The 18094-nt window shown below is 38.1% G+C and overlaps 1 protein-coding gene and 1 long non-coding RNA gene across 4 annotated transcripts in view; both read right to left on the bottom strand.

Moving 5' to 3' along the window:
• Positions 1–14: 14 nt before the first annotated feature.
• LOC145552827 (uncharacterized) lies at positions 15–1814 on the bottom strand. Its single transcript, XR_014088953.1, has 3 exons — positions 1221–1814; positions 607–729; positions 15–512 (listed from the first exon to the last, which is right to left on the bottom strand). It is a non-coding gene; the product is annotated as an uncharacterized LOC145552827 (long non-coding RNA).
• Positions 1815–4391: 2577 nt separating this feature from the next.
• The window catches only part of cltcl1 (clathrin, heavy chain-like 1), a 36452-nt gene continuing 22749 nt past the window's right edge, over positions 4392–18094 (bottom strand). Inside the window, exons 15-32 of one of the 3 annotated variants that reach the window (XM_081610788.1) lie at positions 17959–18084; positions 17711–17853; positions 16894–17128; positions 16669–16791; positions 16438–16583; positions 16176–16359; positions 15273–15465; positions 15034–15191; positions 14088–14252; positions 13127–13402; positions 12591–12740; positions 12068–12199; positions 11859–11969; positions 11443–11613; positions 10246–10467; positions 9952–9978; positions 6854–6929; positions 4392–5773 (exon numbers count right to left, since the gene is read on the bottom strand). In XM_081610788.1, coding sequence (XP_081466914.1) covers positions 5607–5773; positions 6854–6929; positions 9952–9978; positions 10246–10467; positions 11443–11613; positions 11859–11969; positions 12068–12199; positions 12591–12740; positions 13127–13402; positions 14088–14252; positions 15034–15191; positions 15273–15465; positions 16176–16359; positions 16438–16583; positions 16669–16791; positions 16894–17128; positions 17711–17853; positions 17959–18084 — 2805 coding nt within the window. In that variant the 3' untranslated portion in view covers positions 4392–5606. The remainder of the gene's footprint in view (positions 5774–6853; positions 6930–9951; positions 9979–10245; positions 10468–11442; positions 11614–11858; positions 11970–12067; positions 12200–12590; positions 12741–13126; positions 13403–14087; positions 14253–15033; positions 15192–15272; positions 15466–16175; positions 16360–16437; positions 16584–16668; positions 16792–16893; positions 17129–17710; positions 17854–17958; positions 18085–18094) is intronic. The other 2 variants (XM_017306785.2, XM_008418134.3) reach the window with 2 other exon arrangements.

Below are 18094 nucleotides of genomic sequence, written 5' to 3'. Positions count from 1 at the left end.
AGACATAAGTTCAATTACTTTTAACATCTTTATTACATTTAAGTTTCACATAAACACAATAAAACATGACTACTGGCCAGAATTTAAAGTCTGGATGGGCATCTGATTCTGAAACAATCCTGTAAAATGACAGAACAATGACGATCTGACACATCTGCCGCACTCATAAGATGCACTAAGAGTCAAGCAAACCAAATTGTCCAAAGCAAAAAAAAATCTTGGGATTAGACGTCAACAATAGGAGCTTCCTCCGCAATGAACTTCTTCCAATAAGCCATAGCCTTTTATATGTGGAAGTCTTGCCTCAGTTACGGACGGCGTTCTCAAGACGTCTGTCAGCAGCACAGAGAGGAGTGGCCACACACACGGATGCTGAAAGGTGTAGTAGCTATGATGTCCTCCTTTCAAAAGATCAGGGCAGGCAGGCATGGTTCCAATGGCCAGTAGAAAGTTGGTTTCACGATCACCGCAGAGCTGAAAAGTGGTCTTGTTGGAAGTTGTTGGGTCATCTGCTATTTGGAGCACAGACAGAAAAACAATCACAAAATAAATCACGTTTAAGGGACTAATCAGTGTAATGATGAATCAGTATCATAAATTTCTTACCTCAAGAATGTGAAGGACGCCGTCACTTGCAATTCCCAAAGTTTCAAAGTTTCTTGTAGATGGTGCAATACGTGATTGGAGACTTGTCTGGCATAGGCTTCACCATGGCAACAGTTTGGTTTACTTGAAAAATAAAACAAGTCTTATTTTAGTTCATGTGCTCAATTACAATATTACATGAATTCAAGATGGCAAGAAAGTCATTTTAATTAAATCAAACTAGGACTACTTAAATTCACCAATTAAAATAGTGTTTAAAATATCCTGGTAACAGTGTGAAATATCTTACCTAGGCTTTTAGACTCATTGAATTCAAGTTTTTAAATTACAGCATATCAAACACCCTCAGTTAGTGAAATACTAGGCGGAATTGCCCTTTAACAATTTCCCGAATCAGAAGCTAAATGAGAAGCCACCTTAGCTATGTTAAAAAACGGAAGCTACCAAGACTCGTGTCGATATTATTTTTAAGCCACATCTATTGTGGTTAATAACTGTTCAAAGCTCATATTCACAAGAGCGGCTCTTTAACCGCGGATGAAAATTGGCATTTCACGACATGCTAACTAGCTTCAGTTAGCTTATCTTAGAAAGACAGACAACTTTAAACTTACCTCTGAGTACAGCAGCTGTAGGGTCCATACACGTAAAAAAGTCCTCCATCTTCATCCATGTCCAACCGAGATTAGAGAATTTGCCAAAAGAAAATCTTATAAAAGTACAGTAGATAAAAGCTTAGTTAGGCTGTTACAACTGAATTAACCGTTAATCAGGGCAGTTAAATGATCTCTGGCGTTGCCGTTAGGGATTTGCGGATTGATACTGAAATATCGATTCTTCCGATACCAGAACTTAATTCTTTAAAATCTATTGTCAGATCTAAGGATCAATACTTTCAACATTTTAGTAATTTGAGATAATGTAGATTAACAAGAGCACGTTAGAAAGTAACTAAATTATTGAGATCTTGCCTAAATGAAACGTTGTTAATGGGAACTACTTTTTCTTCCGCCTGGTAAGTATGTAAGGTGTAAGGACGTAATGCCCAAGCGCAGCGTGCTGCTGACGCTCACTCACTCAGAAATCAACATGTTGACAGATTATAAAAAAAGTGACACGGAGCTATTTCAGCTGTCATTTTATCGTAGTTTTAATAATTAAACAATGATGTACACTGCTAAAAAAAAAATAAAGGGAACACTTAAACACCCTTTATTTTTTTTAGCAGTATATTTAGTAGGGTTATTACTTTACTAATTTTCTTTTTTTTAGTTTGCAACTCCATTTTCACATATTGTGTATATTTCTGCTGAATTAAAATAGTTTATAGTAAACAAGATTGTTGTCTCAATGTACTTCTGAGTTTAAAATGAGTGCATCAGAGTACATTGTGTTCTTTTTATGAAGCCAAGATATGGATTACATTTATTTTTTATTTAATTAAGAAACAAAATTAACTGTCTTTGCACAAAGTATGGGATCTGTATTGCCAATACCATCTTAAATTTTACTCGGTAATGGATCGGAAAGAAAATCTGTTGTATCGAACATTAATACTATCTCACTGCCATTTTGGGCGCTTTCCCATTTGGATTGTATGATGTCATAAAAGGGGTTACAAACATGATGAATAAAATATTGTTCAAAGTAATATTAGTAACTTATAAAGTAAGAATTTGAAATATAAACCAAAAGTTAAAATATTTATCATGACATTGACCCAATCAATATTGTTGATTCTAATCTCATTGTGTGGAAAACCAGCCATTTCAAATCACACATCAATAGAAATTTCATGACATGTCAGTAAGAGGTCCCACATCTTGCATCAAGAAGATCAAATTAAGAAGGTCCTTAGCAGATGGAAACATGCCAAGAATGATCTTGATATATAAACTGATATTGTCTCTGAAATTGTTGTGTTAAATGTCAATCGTTTAAATATTAAATTATAATTTCCAGTACACTCTGCCAACTTATACAAGAATATAAGTTCATGGGTTTTTTTTTTTTTTTTCATTGACAATAACACAAAGGATTCCATTTGGACATAGTCTGTTTTAATTATCTGAAGACATTTCATTAAGTATGTGATTTCGCTTTCTGTGCTTGAAATAAGAAATTTTTACTTATATAAAATAAGTTCTAGACTTGAAGTTTGATTGGTAAATATTGATATTCTAGATTCTAGCGCATATTTACTCATAATAAGTAATATTTTCTTAACATTAAGCTTTTATATCTTACTGAGATAATTAAGTACAAAAACACTTAAAATAAGAAAAATATTCTAACATAAATCCCTCTTGGTGAGAAAAATTATCTTGTCAGAAAGAAAACAAGAAAAATCTCCTTAATTTAAGATATTTAATCTTACTAAGATTTCAGTTTTTGCAGTGTAGAAACAGGACAAGAGGATTTAGTGGCCGCTTTTCTGGAAGGGACAAAACGTACACTTTCTTTAGAAATAATTTTTTTTTAAAAAGGGTGGGGCTCAGCATCTCCTCTCCGTTTATCACAAGAAGATGGAGGAGGAGGGGGGATCTGATCTTATTCATTTATTTAAGCATTTGCTTCTTTAATCAAACAGATTTATCTCATAACAGCTACAAACATCCAACCACGCCCTCTCTAGACAAAGAGGCTGGAGCTCTGGGAGACTCTCCATCCATCATGTCCTGGTTGCTCAGTTACCAAAATGTCAGTCTGGCCCAAATCTACGACGTAAAACCACACTGCCGCAACAATAACATTCCTCTTTTGAGATTTTAACTCATTTGTTAATAAATATCACACGAGGAACAAGAATAGACACCGCTGCAGTGTCAACTTCATTTTTCTTTCTGCCAAGTTAAAATTCATGTTCAAGAGAATTACTGCCGCATTTTGATAAATCAGATTTAGTTGATACACCAGAATGATATATTTCAAGTAAATGTTAACGTGGCTCAAAGCTAAACCCAAAAAATTAATCAGGAAATGTCAGTATACTGTATATACAAAATAATAGTATTCCCTATACAATCTTGAAAGTTGTTCAGCAGACAATCATTGTCCAACTCAAAAAGTAAAGCAAGCCACAAAGATGCTTACAGATTGTGTCCAGGTATATTTATTAAAAGTTGAGTGGAAGGGGAAAAAAAGCACGGCAAAATAGGGACGAACAAGCAACATGTACAAATCCGATTTGACAGGATTGTGAAGCAAGTCGCTCATACAGCCCCACAATGTGTGTAAACCAGAGATTAAGATCTACAGAGGATTAGTGCCTGTGAAAAAATAAATCTGACTTTTTTTCTCCAAATTCAGACTTGAGTCTTCCGAGATTAAAAATCAGATTTCTGAAAAAACGTCAGAATTTGGAGAAAAAGTCAGATTTTTTTTTTCAGTGGCCCTAAACCTCTTCCGAACCCAAACTGCTTCAGGTCCAGTTTATGTTTCTACCGTCGTGTACCAGGAAATTTTAGAGTACTTCATGCTTTCTTCTGCAAACAAAATAAACTTTATGGAGACGTTTAATGGGACTAACAGCTGGTTCAGGGATCCTGGTGTTACTGTGCTGATTCCCCATTAAACTCACCTGATTACTGAAACGGGAAACTGAGAGAAACACCAGACAACAATACAGACGAGCTAACGACGGTTAGCCACCTGGACCGATCACCTCCGTGTCCTGCTGCATGGATGCAGTAATACATGCAAGAGTATAAATAACATACAGAATATAAAGATGTTGCTATATCTATAAATGAGCTGAGAAAAAATGAAAACCACTTTGAGCAAACTTGTCTCAAGACTTTGCCATTTATTAAGCAGTTTTGTTTTTTTGGCCATTTGTCTTTTTCTTACAAAAAAAATCTTTATACCTTTTTTAGGACTACAACACATTATAGACAATACATATGGTGCTTCATACTATTTGACTTCTGATCTGTAAGGAATTTCATTACATTTAAATTATACAGTTTTTTTTTTTACCTAACTGGCACCTCCTTGAGACTCGAAGCTTCACCACATCTTTTTTTGCTTTTTTTTATTTGGTGGGAAGGTTTTATTATACATCTTTGTTTTTGACACAAAATCTGTAATACTTGATATACTTGAGTGTAACATGACAGTTGTGCTCCTGGTTGCAGTATTATTATTTTGGCAGCACATGCACATATTTATGATTTTACCTCCTTTCTTTCATGGTTTTTGTCTCACCCATCCCGACGCTCCGAACTTCCACTTTCGGGGCTTTGAAAAGTCGATCGATGAGATCAGATCTACGGTGGGTGAAAGTTTCATTGTGTCCACAAAAGCTTCAAAGGCTCCACACACACACACACACACACACACACACACACACGCTCATTCACAGACTAATTCTTATTCACAAGTGGTCAATAGTCTGTATACTGCAAATACTTGTACCTTCTGTGAAAGAACACAGAGCGATTGCACAGCTACTGTCATTCAGAACAGAGCATGACACGGATGTGAATTCAGATGTGAGACAAACAAGCCGCCTCCTTAGATTAAATAAGGCCGCAACAGTGCTTTCAAGAGGAAGGTGGAGAAGCAAACACATGCCTCCCACCTTCTGCTGCTTCTCAGAAAAGTCTCTTTTTCATCAGTGCGAAAAAACACAGAACCAAAAGCTGCTCTATGGTTAATAAAGTCTACATGGAACAGCAAGAGGACGGAGTGGTTTGGTGCTCCTCTGGCTGCTGAGAAGCAACTTCATGCTGTTGAGATTAGTGATGCAAGTGGGAAGAAAATGGCCGGGAGGTCACCGGATTCCTCACAACATCTCTGAGGCCACTCATCTAAATGGGGCGTGAAGAAACTTGAGACTGCAGTTTCAGTGAGCGCGGGCGGAGACTCTTCAAACTCTTCAACCTCCGCCGAATCAGCTGGGGCTCAGAGCAGTGCGGTTCAGTTCAAGTGTGCGTGAGTTTGTCAGGTGAAGGGAAGCCAGGAGAGACAGATGGAATAAGATGAGGAGTTGGGGCCGTTTACATGTTGAAGCCGTAGGCTGGCTGGGCGGGGTAACCTGCGGCAGCGGGAGGAGCAGCGGCAGCGGCAGCGGCAGCGGCGGCGGCGGTGGGGGGGTAGCCGTAAGCCGGGTACGGTGGCTGAGCCGCCACAGGAGAGGCAGCAGCAGTCAGCATCAGCTGCTGGCCTGGCGACACAGAAAGAACTGCGGTTACCAAGGGACAAATAAAACTTAAAAAGTAGCACAGAAAGCTGGCTTTTCAAAATTCAGTCTGCAATGAAACAAAAGCTGCAATTTTCAATATATTTTTTATAAATCAAGCTCCTTCCTGAAGCTACTACTGCAACTTACAGAAAGTTGCCACTTCTCTTGAGAAACAACCAATCACAGCCAGGAGGAGGGTCTTAGCGTTGTCAATCACACACATGTACACACTGCTAAATGTCCTAATAGCTGAGAAAAAAAACTTTTTATTCAAGGAAAACCCATTTATCACCGTCATTGGTGGCTTTGTTATCGGGAACTAGCTTTAGCGTAAAAGACATCAAGTGTGAGCAGCATTGTTATGGTTACCGTTTTGCTGATGTTATCTTATTTTGCTAATGATGCCATTTTGTGGTCATTTCTTGGTTAGTTATCAAAAAACAGGAGAAAAAGTAGAAAACTGAAAGTACAGTTTCATAAGCAGCTCCTCTGCCCTGCTTATGTCGCTTTCTTGCTTGCTAAAGCAACATATTTGAGTAATTTGTTTAATTAATCACACATTTGTGGAGAAATTGCGTATTTTTCTGTTTGTAGTCAACTCGGCCTGTTGCTAAGCTAACTAATACCACTAGTCTGGGAATAATACCCATATGTATTCCTTTGTTTATCCTGTTACAGTTTCACATAAAAATTGATGTCAGTAAATGTACACAAGCATGACTGACGGCGCCAAGATCTCCTCCAAGCTGTGAGTGACTGAGTGGTGTATTCCTGCAGTTAGCAGGAGGTGGAGACTTTTTTTCAGATTATCTGTCTCATACTAAACTGTCACGACATAATGACAGTCTTAACAAATATGTTAAAAATTCATAATTTTTTTTAAAGGTTGTATAATATGCATTTTTAATCCTAGTTTGATTTTAAAACAACCAATTGTTTTTTTTTTCTTAAATTAGTCCAATGAATTAATACAAAATTCTAGTTTTACTTGAAGCAAAATTACTTTTAACGGTATATATTGAGTTGAATTTTAAAGTCATAGTCGATTCACTTTATACTTACCAAACACCATCGGCTGAGGCTCTTTCACGTCGTCCTCAGTTTTCCTCTGGCTTTCTGCCTCCTCCAGTTTGTCCACCTGGGGGCAGCAGAGAGCAGAGATATAAAAACAAAACATCCTCCACATCGTCCCAACAGCCTGCGATCATAACCTGAAGGTATTCTGCAGAAATCTTTCTATTCAAAGTTATGTATATGTGTAGTTTAAATGTTTTACTGTGCTGGATTACCTTGCAACAAAAAATGTTTAAAAAAAGGATTTTTGCAGAGCACCTACATTGTTATGATCACAGAGATGCACAGACTTCATTTAAATGTCTTCTTTTTTCTCTCAGAGAACTTAAACTGCAAAACTTCAGCTGCAGAACAACAAATACCCTCATTTTCCTTCACATCCACTGAATAAATATTAAAAATGAAGTTTCAATTGCAAGTTGTCACAACCTCTTTTTAAAGATTATGCTACAAACACACTGTTACTGACAGTGTAGCCATGGTTACCGAGGAGAAGATGACATGCAGGACTCTAAAACATCTTCCAGTGTAAATGTTACAGGATGAAATAAAGGGTCAGTTCACCAAAGTTGCATGTAAACAATACATACTTGTTGCCATATTCAGGATTTATTTCAAGAAAAACTGATCAGTGAATGCAAGGTATTTATTAAGAACAATAAAGGTGTTTATAATGGAAAAGATTCAGATATGTGGCTTTAATTTCATCACTAAAAACAGAAAGACTATTCTTAAATATGTGTGAACTGGCCCTTTATAGACAGGATTATAACATACATCACAGTTAAAGAAATATTATATTCTATATTGGGAGCCTATATACATGCCTAAATGCAGGTGGCACATTTCCAGCTAGCTCAGTAGCATAAAATGCAGAGCTTTAACATGCATCTCATTCATCGCTGTGAGCAAATACTCCTCTGAAATCAACTAAAACTGAGGCTACAAATCAGAAGCTCACATTTGTCAGGCAGGAATCCAGTTTTTATAACCTGAGCTGCTCAGAGATATTTGGAGAAATTGTGCTAATTGCACAGCAGCTGGATATGAAACAGTGGTGCACTGCAATCAAAAAGGATTTCACAAGAACTAAAGAAAGCAAGGGCTTTAAAAAAAAAAGAACTGAAAAGGTTAAAATTCACATGAAAAGCGTTTAAAAACCTAATTGATAGTGAAAGTGCAAACCCTTTATTTTTAAATTCATGTTTTCTGGGGATAGAAAAAGGACCTCTCAAGGAACAGAAGAAAGGAGGCTCGCTCTTCATTTGTTTGCAGCCTGTAGTTAAAATCTTTCCCTGCAGGTAGAAACATGGGGCTGCATCTAATAAGCTTTAGAGTGGTGCTTTTTTTTTCTAAAATCCCCTTTGCATCATAACTCTGCAATAAACATGCAAACATGAACCCCCCCACTGACATTTAAGGTCTCAGATCAGAGTCTGGAATATTAAGCAGCCGTCTTCGCTTTGTATCACATCACAACGTCACAGTCGCTGCCCAACCCTGGACTATGTTTGATATTTGGTAGAGGTTCAGGTTTGTAAATACATCCAGAGGTGGATCAGGTGGGGAATATCGATGGGATGACTTCAGCCAACCATTCTGTAACCTTACAGCATGAAACATAAAAAACATGTGAAGATCAGAGGAAGAAGGAATGATCTGAGATTAACATCAGTTCAGAAAACTAACATTTAGGCCTAGTCCACACATAGCCGGTTAGCTGGGGAAATAAACACATTTTTATGCCTTTTTGCATTTAACCCTCACAAAACTCCTTTTAAAATTACTAATATAAAAAACTGATAGAGACTTTTTTTTAAATGTCTTATTTTTGTATGAACATGGGAAAACAAAGATGGAGAGTCCTCTACTTTAGTCTGCAACAAATAATGCACCAATATGTCCACATACTTACTCTGATGTAATTCCCAAGCGACACTGCCTTGTGTTTTATTAACTTCATATTCTAATAGCTAAGCCATGCTTAATCCTCAACAGAAAGTCTTTGTTGTTTTGAAGCAATCTGATTGGCTGACATAGGTTTTATCCATAGGGTAGACACTACTACATGCCTACCCTATGGGTTTGGCATGTTTAAAACAACGCTTATAGGTGGATTTGTACAGGTTCAGGTGGATGAAAATTTCTCTGAAACCAATCCTATGCGCACAAAATAACTTTTGTAAAAACAATTTGCTGGAGATATTCGTTTTGAAAATACCCAGCTATGTGTGTATGAGGCCTTAGTGGAAGAATGAGTTTGTTTTTCTTGTACTCCATCAAGTCAACATTTCAAAAAACACCACTTAGCACCAGATGCAGCCCCATGACATCCAAAGTTAGAGGGTGAGAGGGTTTTTGTTAGGCCAGGACAGACTAATGTGTGGTAATGAAGAAAAATACATTCTGAACAGGCTTTAGCTCCGGGCACCATCATGAGTTGCTATTTGGAAGCAGGCTTGTCGAGTTTCTTGAATCAAGATATAAAAAGGTTTTGAAAAATAAGGCACCCCTTTCCCCCAGCTATTGCTGCACAGGTACAATCAGGTGGTTGATAGACGGCTCCTTCACCTTGGACTCCAACAGAAGTTGAATTATAACTAAAAGTACAGCTGGGAAGCTACAAGCAACGTGTTTACAGACTGGTTACCTGAGCAGATAGAAAGAGTAATTAACCAGCCAATGTGTTAGCTGTGTAAAGACGAAAACAGTCAAAAAGGTCTAATATTTTGCTCAATACGTTACTTTGTATTCAGCGTTTTTGCAAATGTTTATGCCTAAATATCAAAATATTAAAATATGTTTAAGGTTAATCTTTACTGACATTCAGTTTGTTGCTTTATTTCCTTTTTTATTTGTTTTACTACTCAAAGCAAGCTTGAGTCTGTTGTTTTCCAGCTGGCAAAATTAAAATGTGTGGATGATGAAGTGGAACAAAAGCCTGCACACTGAAACCACAGCTGTCCGGGACCGAGCTCGTTAGGTCGTGCTTAGTCTACAGTCCATGCTACGTTCCTACAAGTGTTACAACATAAAAACAAACAGAACACATTTCTCGTTTAAAGAAAAAAAAGAGGGCCAGAGACCATCACCTTTGCTGCAAATTCATCAACCTGGAAAAGAACCCAGACAGATGACTGAACATGTCTACAAGCAAAACATTATAACAATAGTTCTGCTTTCTTCGTCTTAGTGTAGCTATTCTCATAGCCCTTTTGTTTTTAAATCTGACTTGACAAGGCAAGCATTTACAGAAAATTTTAAGATCTAAACTACTTTTTATGTGCAGTAATACTGTGCTGAAACGATCTAAAAATACATAAACATCTATGATACTGTAAGCAACGATAATCAGTTTTTAATCCCTGCTCAGCTCTAACCTTAGTGAGGTACTCTCTCATGACTTGGATGAAGTAGGGCATGGCAAAGTCCATTATGTTGTGCCTCCAGGCCAGTTCCAGCACCACGTCAGGGTGGAGGAGGTCGTAGGAGGCGAACAGGCAGGCGGCAAAGCACTCCTTCCTGTCTTCCTCCAGGAACCACTGCAGCAGAGTCTCTGCCAGCTCGGCATCCTTTGACTCTGCAGCGAAGAGCATGGCATCCTGGGAAACACCAAGAGGATTTCAGCTGCTTCATACTGGAGAAAGACTTTCACACAGGTATGAAGCTTAAAGAAATAAGCCAGTAACGCCATCTGCTGGAAGCTGAAGTCACTGCATGTGGTCAGTCATAACTAAACCTCATTACTCACTACAACAGCTACATACATACACAGGAAATCTGCAGGGGTTGAATTTAAGACTTTTTACAACCTTTTTAATGCCACTGACTGAAATTTAAGACAGAAAAAACTGTAAATATAATGAATGTTGGGCAAATTTGCTGAATTACAATCAAACATAGTAAAGATTGTGAATTCGGCGTTAGCCTTCGCTCTACAGCCTTAGCCACCACACTGCCCAGCTTAAAGTGTTTTTTCACCTAGCCTCATAAATGATGCACAACAAGGTCATTCAATCATATTTTGAAATGTGAAAACAGCATTTATTGATAACACTGGGTTACAAAAAATATTTTTATAAGTGTCTATGTTTTTTTTATTGAATTAGGATTATTTTGCATCACTGAATCCAAAAATGACATAATTTTTTCTCAATCAGGTTTTTTTCTAATTTGATTTAGAGAAATCTGATCTTCTGACTGAACTCATTACATTTTTGTGACATTATCAGTTCAGTTCCATTAATATTTCTCATCCAAAAAGGTTTCAAGAGAAAAAAGTTTCCTAACAGAGTGTATTAAATATTTACAAACTTGGATTTCTATAAATTGAAAAAACTGATAAACACTGATAAGGTTTAGTACATGTAAAACAAACATTGCATCTTCATTGTGCAAAATTCTCCGTCTCTTTTCAGTCCTCATCAAATCGCTCCTCCTGCTCATCACTCATTGATCTCAGATTATCAGGAAACTGATCCAGACATGAGAACAAGTCATGCATTTTGATGCTCATGATGCATCCATAGTTCAGGAAGTTGACATGATTGAGAGGTAAATGTTTGGGTTTTGTTTACCTTGTATAGCTTGTCCTTCTTGCAGAGCTCCACACTCTGCCTCCAGCGGTTGTTTCTTTTGTACAGATAAGCAGCGATACGCCTGAACTCGATCAGTTCGTGTTTCTCTAACCTCTGAGCCAAGTCGATGGTGTCAAAGTTATCGTAAGCATCGATGGAGGCTCTCAGGCTCTGCAGACAAATTTAACTCACATTACAGAGAAAAGCAACCAGAACAAAACCCAGGGTTAAGAACTACAATATTAACAAAGTTTAACTAGTCAATGGAAATGTGAATCATATTAAATTTAGAAATTTCAATAATCAAATGACAAAATCACTTTTCAACTGTGAAAGACACTGATTCAGCTTTTATCTAAAACTATTAATATTTAAATAATAGCGAGCTGGCAGCAGAGCCAACCAAACCGTCCAACCTGGTAGTCTTCCTCCTCCGTTAGCAAGTTGTTGAGCGCTTCATTGACGGCCTTATTGTTGTGATTCTGGACCGACCTCAAGTACGGCTTGACCAACTTTAGCTGATTCATCTGGTCAAGCAAAAGCAAAATGCATCATAGCAATAAAGTGGACAGAGATGAAGGAAAGGATCACGCAGCGTAAAGATTCCTTCTTCACATGAGGTTACCTTAGAGAAAAAGCTGACGGCTCTGTTGTGATCCAACCGGGGAGACAAAATAGTCAGCAGGTCATTAATGAGTAGAGGTTTGTATTCCAGGTAAAAGGAAAGAGATTTGTAGTATAACTCCACATTGGCGACCTGAAAAGAACAAGGAACAAATGTAAGATAATTTGGAACTGCAAATACAGAAATATAACATAAATGTAAAATATACAACAGCAGAAGCCGAAACTGCTGGAAAAAAAAAAGCTCAAGTCAAATTCGACTGACGATCTGAAGTTAAAAGAGTTTTGGGTAAAGACTGAAGAAAATAGAAACAAAACTAGAAAAGTTTCAATAAAGTAGAAGATTTAGTTAGTAATTATTATTCTCTTAAGACAATATTATTTGAAAGTCACTTTATGTAATGTTATCCATGTCTGTAGACGATTTAAATATGTATATATGTCTTGCTAAAAATGTGGCAGCAGTAGAAGCCTGGTGGTAAAAATTGTAGAAATAAATATTTGAGTTAAAATGACGTGTTTACCTTGGCAATTATGTCTTTGAACAGGCCTTCTTTCCATGCATCTGTTGCATGGTTCATCATAGTGATGACAGCGTTGTCGTACTCCTCGTATTTATCGTAAAGGAAAACCAGCTCTGCCCATAAATGAGATTGCTCAGCTGCACGAAGAACCTGAAACCAAACAAATATGGCATTTATGACGTTTAAAGTTTACTTTCTAGAAGACAAATTAGCATCGCGTACTTGCAAGAACAATTGGAAAAGCTGCTTTTTGTCAGTTGTTTACATTTATAAACAAACCTATGTTATAGTAATCTTTAAAAAACTTTTGATTCAAATATTAAGATGATGAAATATATCAGAACAAATTCAGTAAACCACAAAAAGGAGACCAAGGAACACCAATTATTCAGATGGTTTTAATTAAAGTCTGTTTTGCAGAGAGATAACATTCATAAATCTGATATTTCTGCACAGAGAACACATGAAACACATAAACACCCACACACACACACACACACACACACACACACACACAAGACAGGGAGAAAACAGACCTTTGGGATGTTGACTCGTGACCAGAAGAGCTCCAGATGTTCCCTCATTTTCTGAGGTTTGAACTTCGAGTAGAGGATGGCGAGCTCCGTGAACATCCCCATGTGGGCGCGCTCCAGGCCCAGCGCGGCCTCCAGCAGAGCGATGAGCTCCTCAAAGTACCCGCGGTCCTGGTAGTAGCTGATCAGGTCCTCCAGCTCGTCGGCGTGGATCACAATGTGAAGGCCGCAGATCTGCGCCAACCGGAACTCCTCGCCGTCGACGCACGCAAAGCAAACCTGTCGAGTTCAGAGAAAGTAAATGCCAAGATTTTATTAAGGAAGAAAAAACCTAAATGTGCCTTTTGTTTTGTGTCTGTAGAGCTTTCCATAATTGTGTTCCGTTTTGTTCTTGCTAAGCAAATTGCACTAAAAAGGAGACAGAACATAATCAGAACAGGCAGCAAATTGAAGGAAAACTTATTTGTCTACACAACAAAATAACAGAATTACCAACAAATGTCTTTTGGGATTTTTGTGTTACCAATAAAGTTATCCATTTTATCCATTTAAAAGGCTATTTTGCATTTAACAACTAAACTATAAATATCCATGTATGTATACTTTTGGAGCAGGTGTGCAAACTGGACACTTTATTTCATCTTTAGTTGAGGTTTAATATGAAGACCTGAAGCATGCTCAGTTCCAGAATATTTAGCAAAACATAAAACCTAAATTTTAATTTAAGAGATAAAGAAATGTAAAATCAAACACATCTGCTGCATCATGGTTTATAAAGCCAAAGGAGAAAATTAACTTTAATACTTCTGCTCCAAAGAATAAAACAACATAGATATAGTTTGGCTTTAAAGGTGTTATTTTTTTTCAATTCCACAATTCCGTTTTATTTTTCCCTTCTTGCATTTTTATATTTTTTTATTTCATGTTTTGCAAAGTGAAACGGAGGTATTTGTGCGTCTTTTACCTCCTTCCACGTCCGAGTGCTGTTTGCTTTTCTGGCGCTGTCCACGGCCGCCTGGTACTCCCCAAGGTGGACTAATGTAGATGCAAGTCGGGCAAAGTTGGACACGTTGTTGAACAAAAGTTTGGCCGCTTCGTACATTCCCTCCTCGTAACATCTGTCTCCCACCTGAAAATGAATGATCAGATTTAGAGCAGGAATTACTCACATTTTGGTGGAAAAAGTAACCATGTTAAAGGGGACCCATTATGCAAAATTCACATTTTGTATATTTTTTGTATTTTTGTTCATCCGGCAATTTTATGGCGATAGGTTAATGTTTTTTTGGTGTCTGAATAATTAGCCGTTCCAAAACCTATTCCAACGTAATGTCACCTAGCAACCCCAACTGAGCTCTGCCCATTACCTAGCAACCAAAAACATCTGGTTTTACCGATCTATGCGCTGCATAATGGCTGCTCTGAAAAGACAAGTGTTCGAACTACTTGTTACATTCTTGTTGGCTACGCACCAGGCTCTACTTCTGCTTTTCAAAGACGAATGGTTGTATAAATGTGCATCTGTTTGCAGTCATTTTCATGTGCAAGTGTAAGCATTGAGTTAAGGAGTGTGACCAGCAGCAGCTTAGTGGGATTTACAGTGACAAGAAGTCTTAAAACAGGTAATTCTGAAAGGAGCTCTGACAGACAGAAATAACCAAACTATGAATGTATTTTATAAAATCTTAGATAAACTCATTATCTAAGAATGAGTTTGTACCAAAAAAAATTTACAAACATGTTTTGTCTAGCCTAAAAGCCTATCCTAACCTGTTCAAGAAAGCATTATAGACCTTTACAGAAGTTCTTAACCATTCTGAAATCTAAGCTCTTACTTTACGTTAACCCAAACCATTTAAGGTTTAAAAACTGTTTAAAGCCTTCATATGTAAAATTATTGTTGTTTTTACCTGCTGAATGTGAGCATTATTGGGCCCACTGACAAATTCTTCCAGTTCAGCCAGGCGGTTCGTTTTAGCTAGAGCAAAAATCAGCTCCGTCTCTACATACGACTCTCTGGCCTTCTTACGAGCCATCTGCAGGAACTTCACCAAATCCTCCCAGTTATCTGCAGCAAAGACACACACCAAGAAACTCGCATGAAACACACACCAACGCAGCCAAGATATCTTACAACAGAGACACTTACCGTTCTTGCTGGCTGCATTGACCACCTCCATGTACGCTGATGGATCCACAGCTTTGATGTAGGAGTCGATGGCCTCCTTGACCAGGTCCCTGTGCAGCTGAGCTCTGGCTAACTGACTCCACACTGCAGGCTCGTTACAGCGCTCCGCAAACTCATAGGCCCGGTCCAAGTTGCCTATGTGCTCAATCAAAACCTACAAAAATGAAATGAGGCAAGAATTGGGGGGAAACTTAGCAGTAGAAATGCATCAATAGATTGCATTTCTACTATCTAAAAAATAACAACACTCTTCAGAGAGGAAGTTGTTACTAGAAGAATGCTTAAATTACTAATACTAGTTATTCTAAGTATTAGTGAGGTGGCTTAAATATTAAGCCAAAGGAAGAACAGAGATGTATGAAGACATTTATAAGGGCAATTTTATTTTCTAAACTATGTGAAGACATCTGAGAGAACGCAGGGAGAGCGAAGCTTAAAATAGATAACAGGAAGGCTGAAAGGGAAATAGCAAAATGCTCCGTTTCTATCCTGTCAATCTAACTAACAGTTTAGGAAAGGATAAACACAGACAGTGGTTAGGTACAGTAATGGCTGATATAAGATCCCACAGAGAGGTTAACCGTGGTGCTGTAAAGGTTTTGTCTTTTTTTCCACTTCTGCTCTGAATAAAGTCCTACTTATGGCATAAATCTAAAAGAATTAAAAGTGATTCCTTTGTCTTCTTGTAACTGTTAATTACTAGAAATTAAGTCAAATCTTAGCAAAAACCAGAAATCTGCCTCAAACCTGGGAAACCTGACCAACAATATCAAACAAACTTTTGGTTTATTACGAATTTGCTGCTCCAAATAAACCAATACTCTTCCTGCAATCATGAATATCAATCTATAATCTTATTTTTACCTGAATGGCTGAGGTGTTGACATCAAACTTCTTGAAAATGGCAAATGCCTCTTCAAAGAGCTCATTGCTAATAGCGATGTTGGCGATGTCAGGAGCGTCATAGTTATCTAGCCTGTTGATGTACTCCATCACACGAGTGCGGTCGGCCTTGATGGCCGTTAAAATCAGCAGATTCTGGAGGTTTCTGGAGGAAAAAAAATTTAAAAGTTTAAAAAAATAAGACCTGCACTGCAGATATCCAAAGAAGATATGCCTAAAGTACCTGTGTTCACTGAAGACAGAGTTATCGAGAACAATCTTCTCCAGCAATTCAATCAGCTCATTTGGTAGGTCTGCAGTCATAAAGGCCTTGACTGTGACCGACACTTCCTCTGGGTCCTGGGTCTCCGACAGAGCCGTCTGCACCACCTGAGAGTGGAAATAGTGTAAAAATATTAATTAAAAAATGAAGAAATTTCTGGTCACAGCCGGACTGAAGTTGAATGAAACCAACCTGATCGATGAGTTGTCTTCTGAACGGGTTGTCTTCCTCCAACACGTTGGCCCAGAGCTCCGGATCTTTTCGTCGTACAAGATACCGAGCTTCACTCTTAAATAATGAATTTTCATTGCAAACCTGAGAGATAAAAAAAATAATAATAATAATAAACATAGCAGGAAGTTAAACATGTCTGTGCATCCAAAATCTTCTGCAGTCAGTGTGATGGGATCTACACACTTTGATGAGGTCCAGGTCGCACTGGCCCCTCTCATAGGCCACGCAGGCCAGGTGGGGGTCTCTCTTCTCGCAGTAGCGGCCGACCACAGCGCTGTCGTAGAACGGGTTCTCCTTCAGGAAGCGCTCCGGCGTGTTGTTGCTGTCAATGTAGATCTTGGCCAGTGCATTGTGGGTAGCTGGTTCCTCACATCCCTCGTGAATACGCGACTCCAGCCACGGCAACAGAAGCTTCAACCTGAAAAGGTAGCAAAACAAATTTACTTATGTAAAATATATTCTCTTACTGTAACAGGAAAATAAAAAAACTTGACAAAAAAGGCATTTTTTTTTTATACATTTCATATACATGGAAGAAGGAAGGTAGAAACGAAGGAACGAACGAAGGAACAAATTATGGAAAGAAGGAAGGAAGAAATGAAGGAAGCAATGAAAAAAGAAGGAATGAACAAATTATGGGAAGAAAGAATGAAGGAACAATTGAAGGAAGGAAGAAACGAACAAGGAAAGGAAAGAACAAATAAGCTATCGAATTATGGAAAGAAAGAAACGAACAACGGAAGGGAAGAAGAAATGAATGAACAAAAATTATGGAAAGAAGAAAGAAAGAAAGAACAAACCAATGAACTACAGAAAATCTATGGAAAGCAAGAATGAAGGAGAAAGGTTTAAATCAAGTCAGGAAACAAAAATGGGGGAAAAAAAACAATGGAGTGAAGGTAAGAAGACAGGAAGAAACTGGGAAAAAGAAAGGATGAAGAGAGGAAACTGGTTTTTGCAACGACAATAACTCATGGAACCAAGCCTAATCTGGGCTCACCTGTTCCTCTTTTCCACCTCGTCCACCAGCTCATCGGTGGAAAACTGTCCTCTGACCACCATGATCAGGTTCTTGATGACATCCTCTGAACAGTCCACATCCAACAAACCACCGATCACCACGGGCAACCGACTCGGATTCACCTGAGAACGCAACGAGCAAATCCAAAATAAACCAGCAGCATTTACAGAAAATTATTAGTTAGGGAGTCAGGGTGGAAGAAATCCCAGCTTTGGTATTGATCTTACTTTCTGAACATAGATTTCGATGTATTTCTGCAGATTGTTGCGGTACAGGTAGAGCACTAGATCATGGACGAAGTCAAAGCGATCACACACGATGATGAGGGGTAGCTGGTCTGTTAACTTCGCCTCCTGTGAACAG

The sequence above is a fragment of the Poecilia reticulata genome, chromosome 9, assembly GCF_904066995.2.
Source record: "Poecilia reticulata chromosome 9, P_reticulata-male-v2, whole genome shotgun sequence".
Lineage (NCBI taxonomy): Eukaryota > Metazoa > Chordata > Actinopteri > Cyprinodontiformes > Poeciliidae > Poecilia > Poecilia reticulata.
The sequence above is the reverse complement of the archived record's forward strand: the minus strand, read 5'-3'. Positions and strand labels throughout refer to the sequence as shown.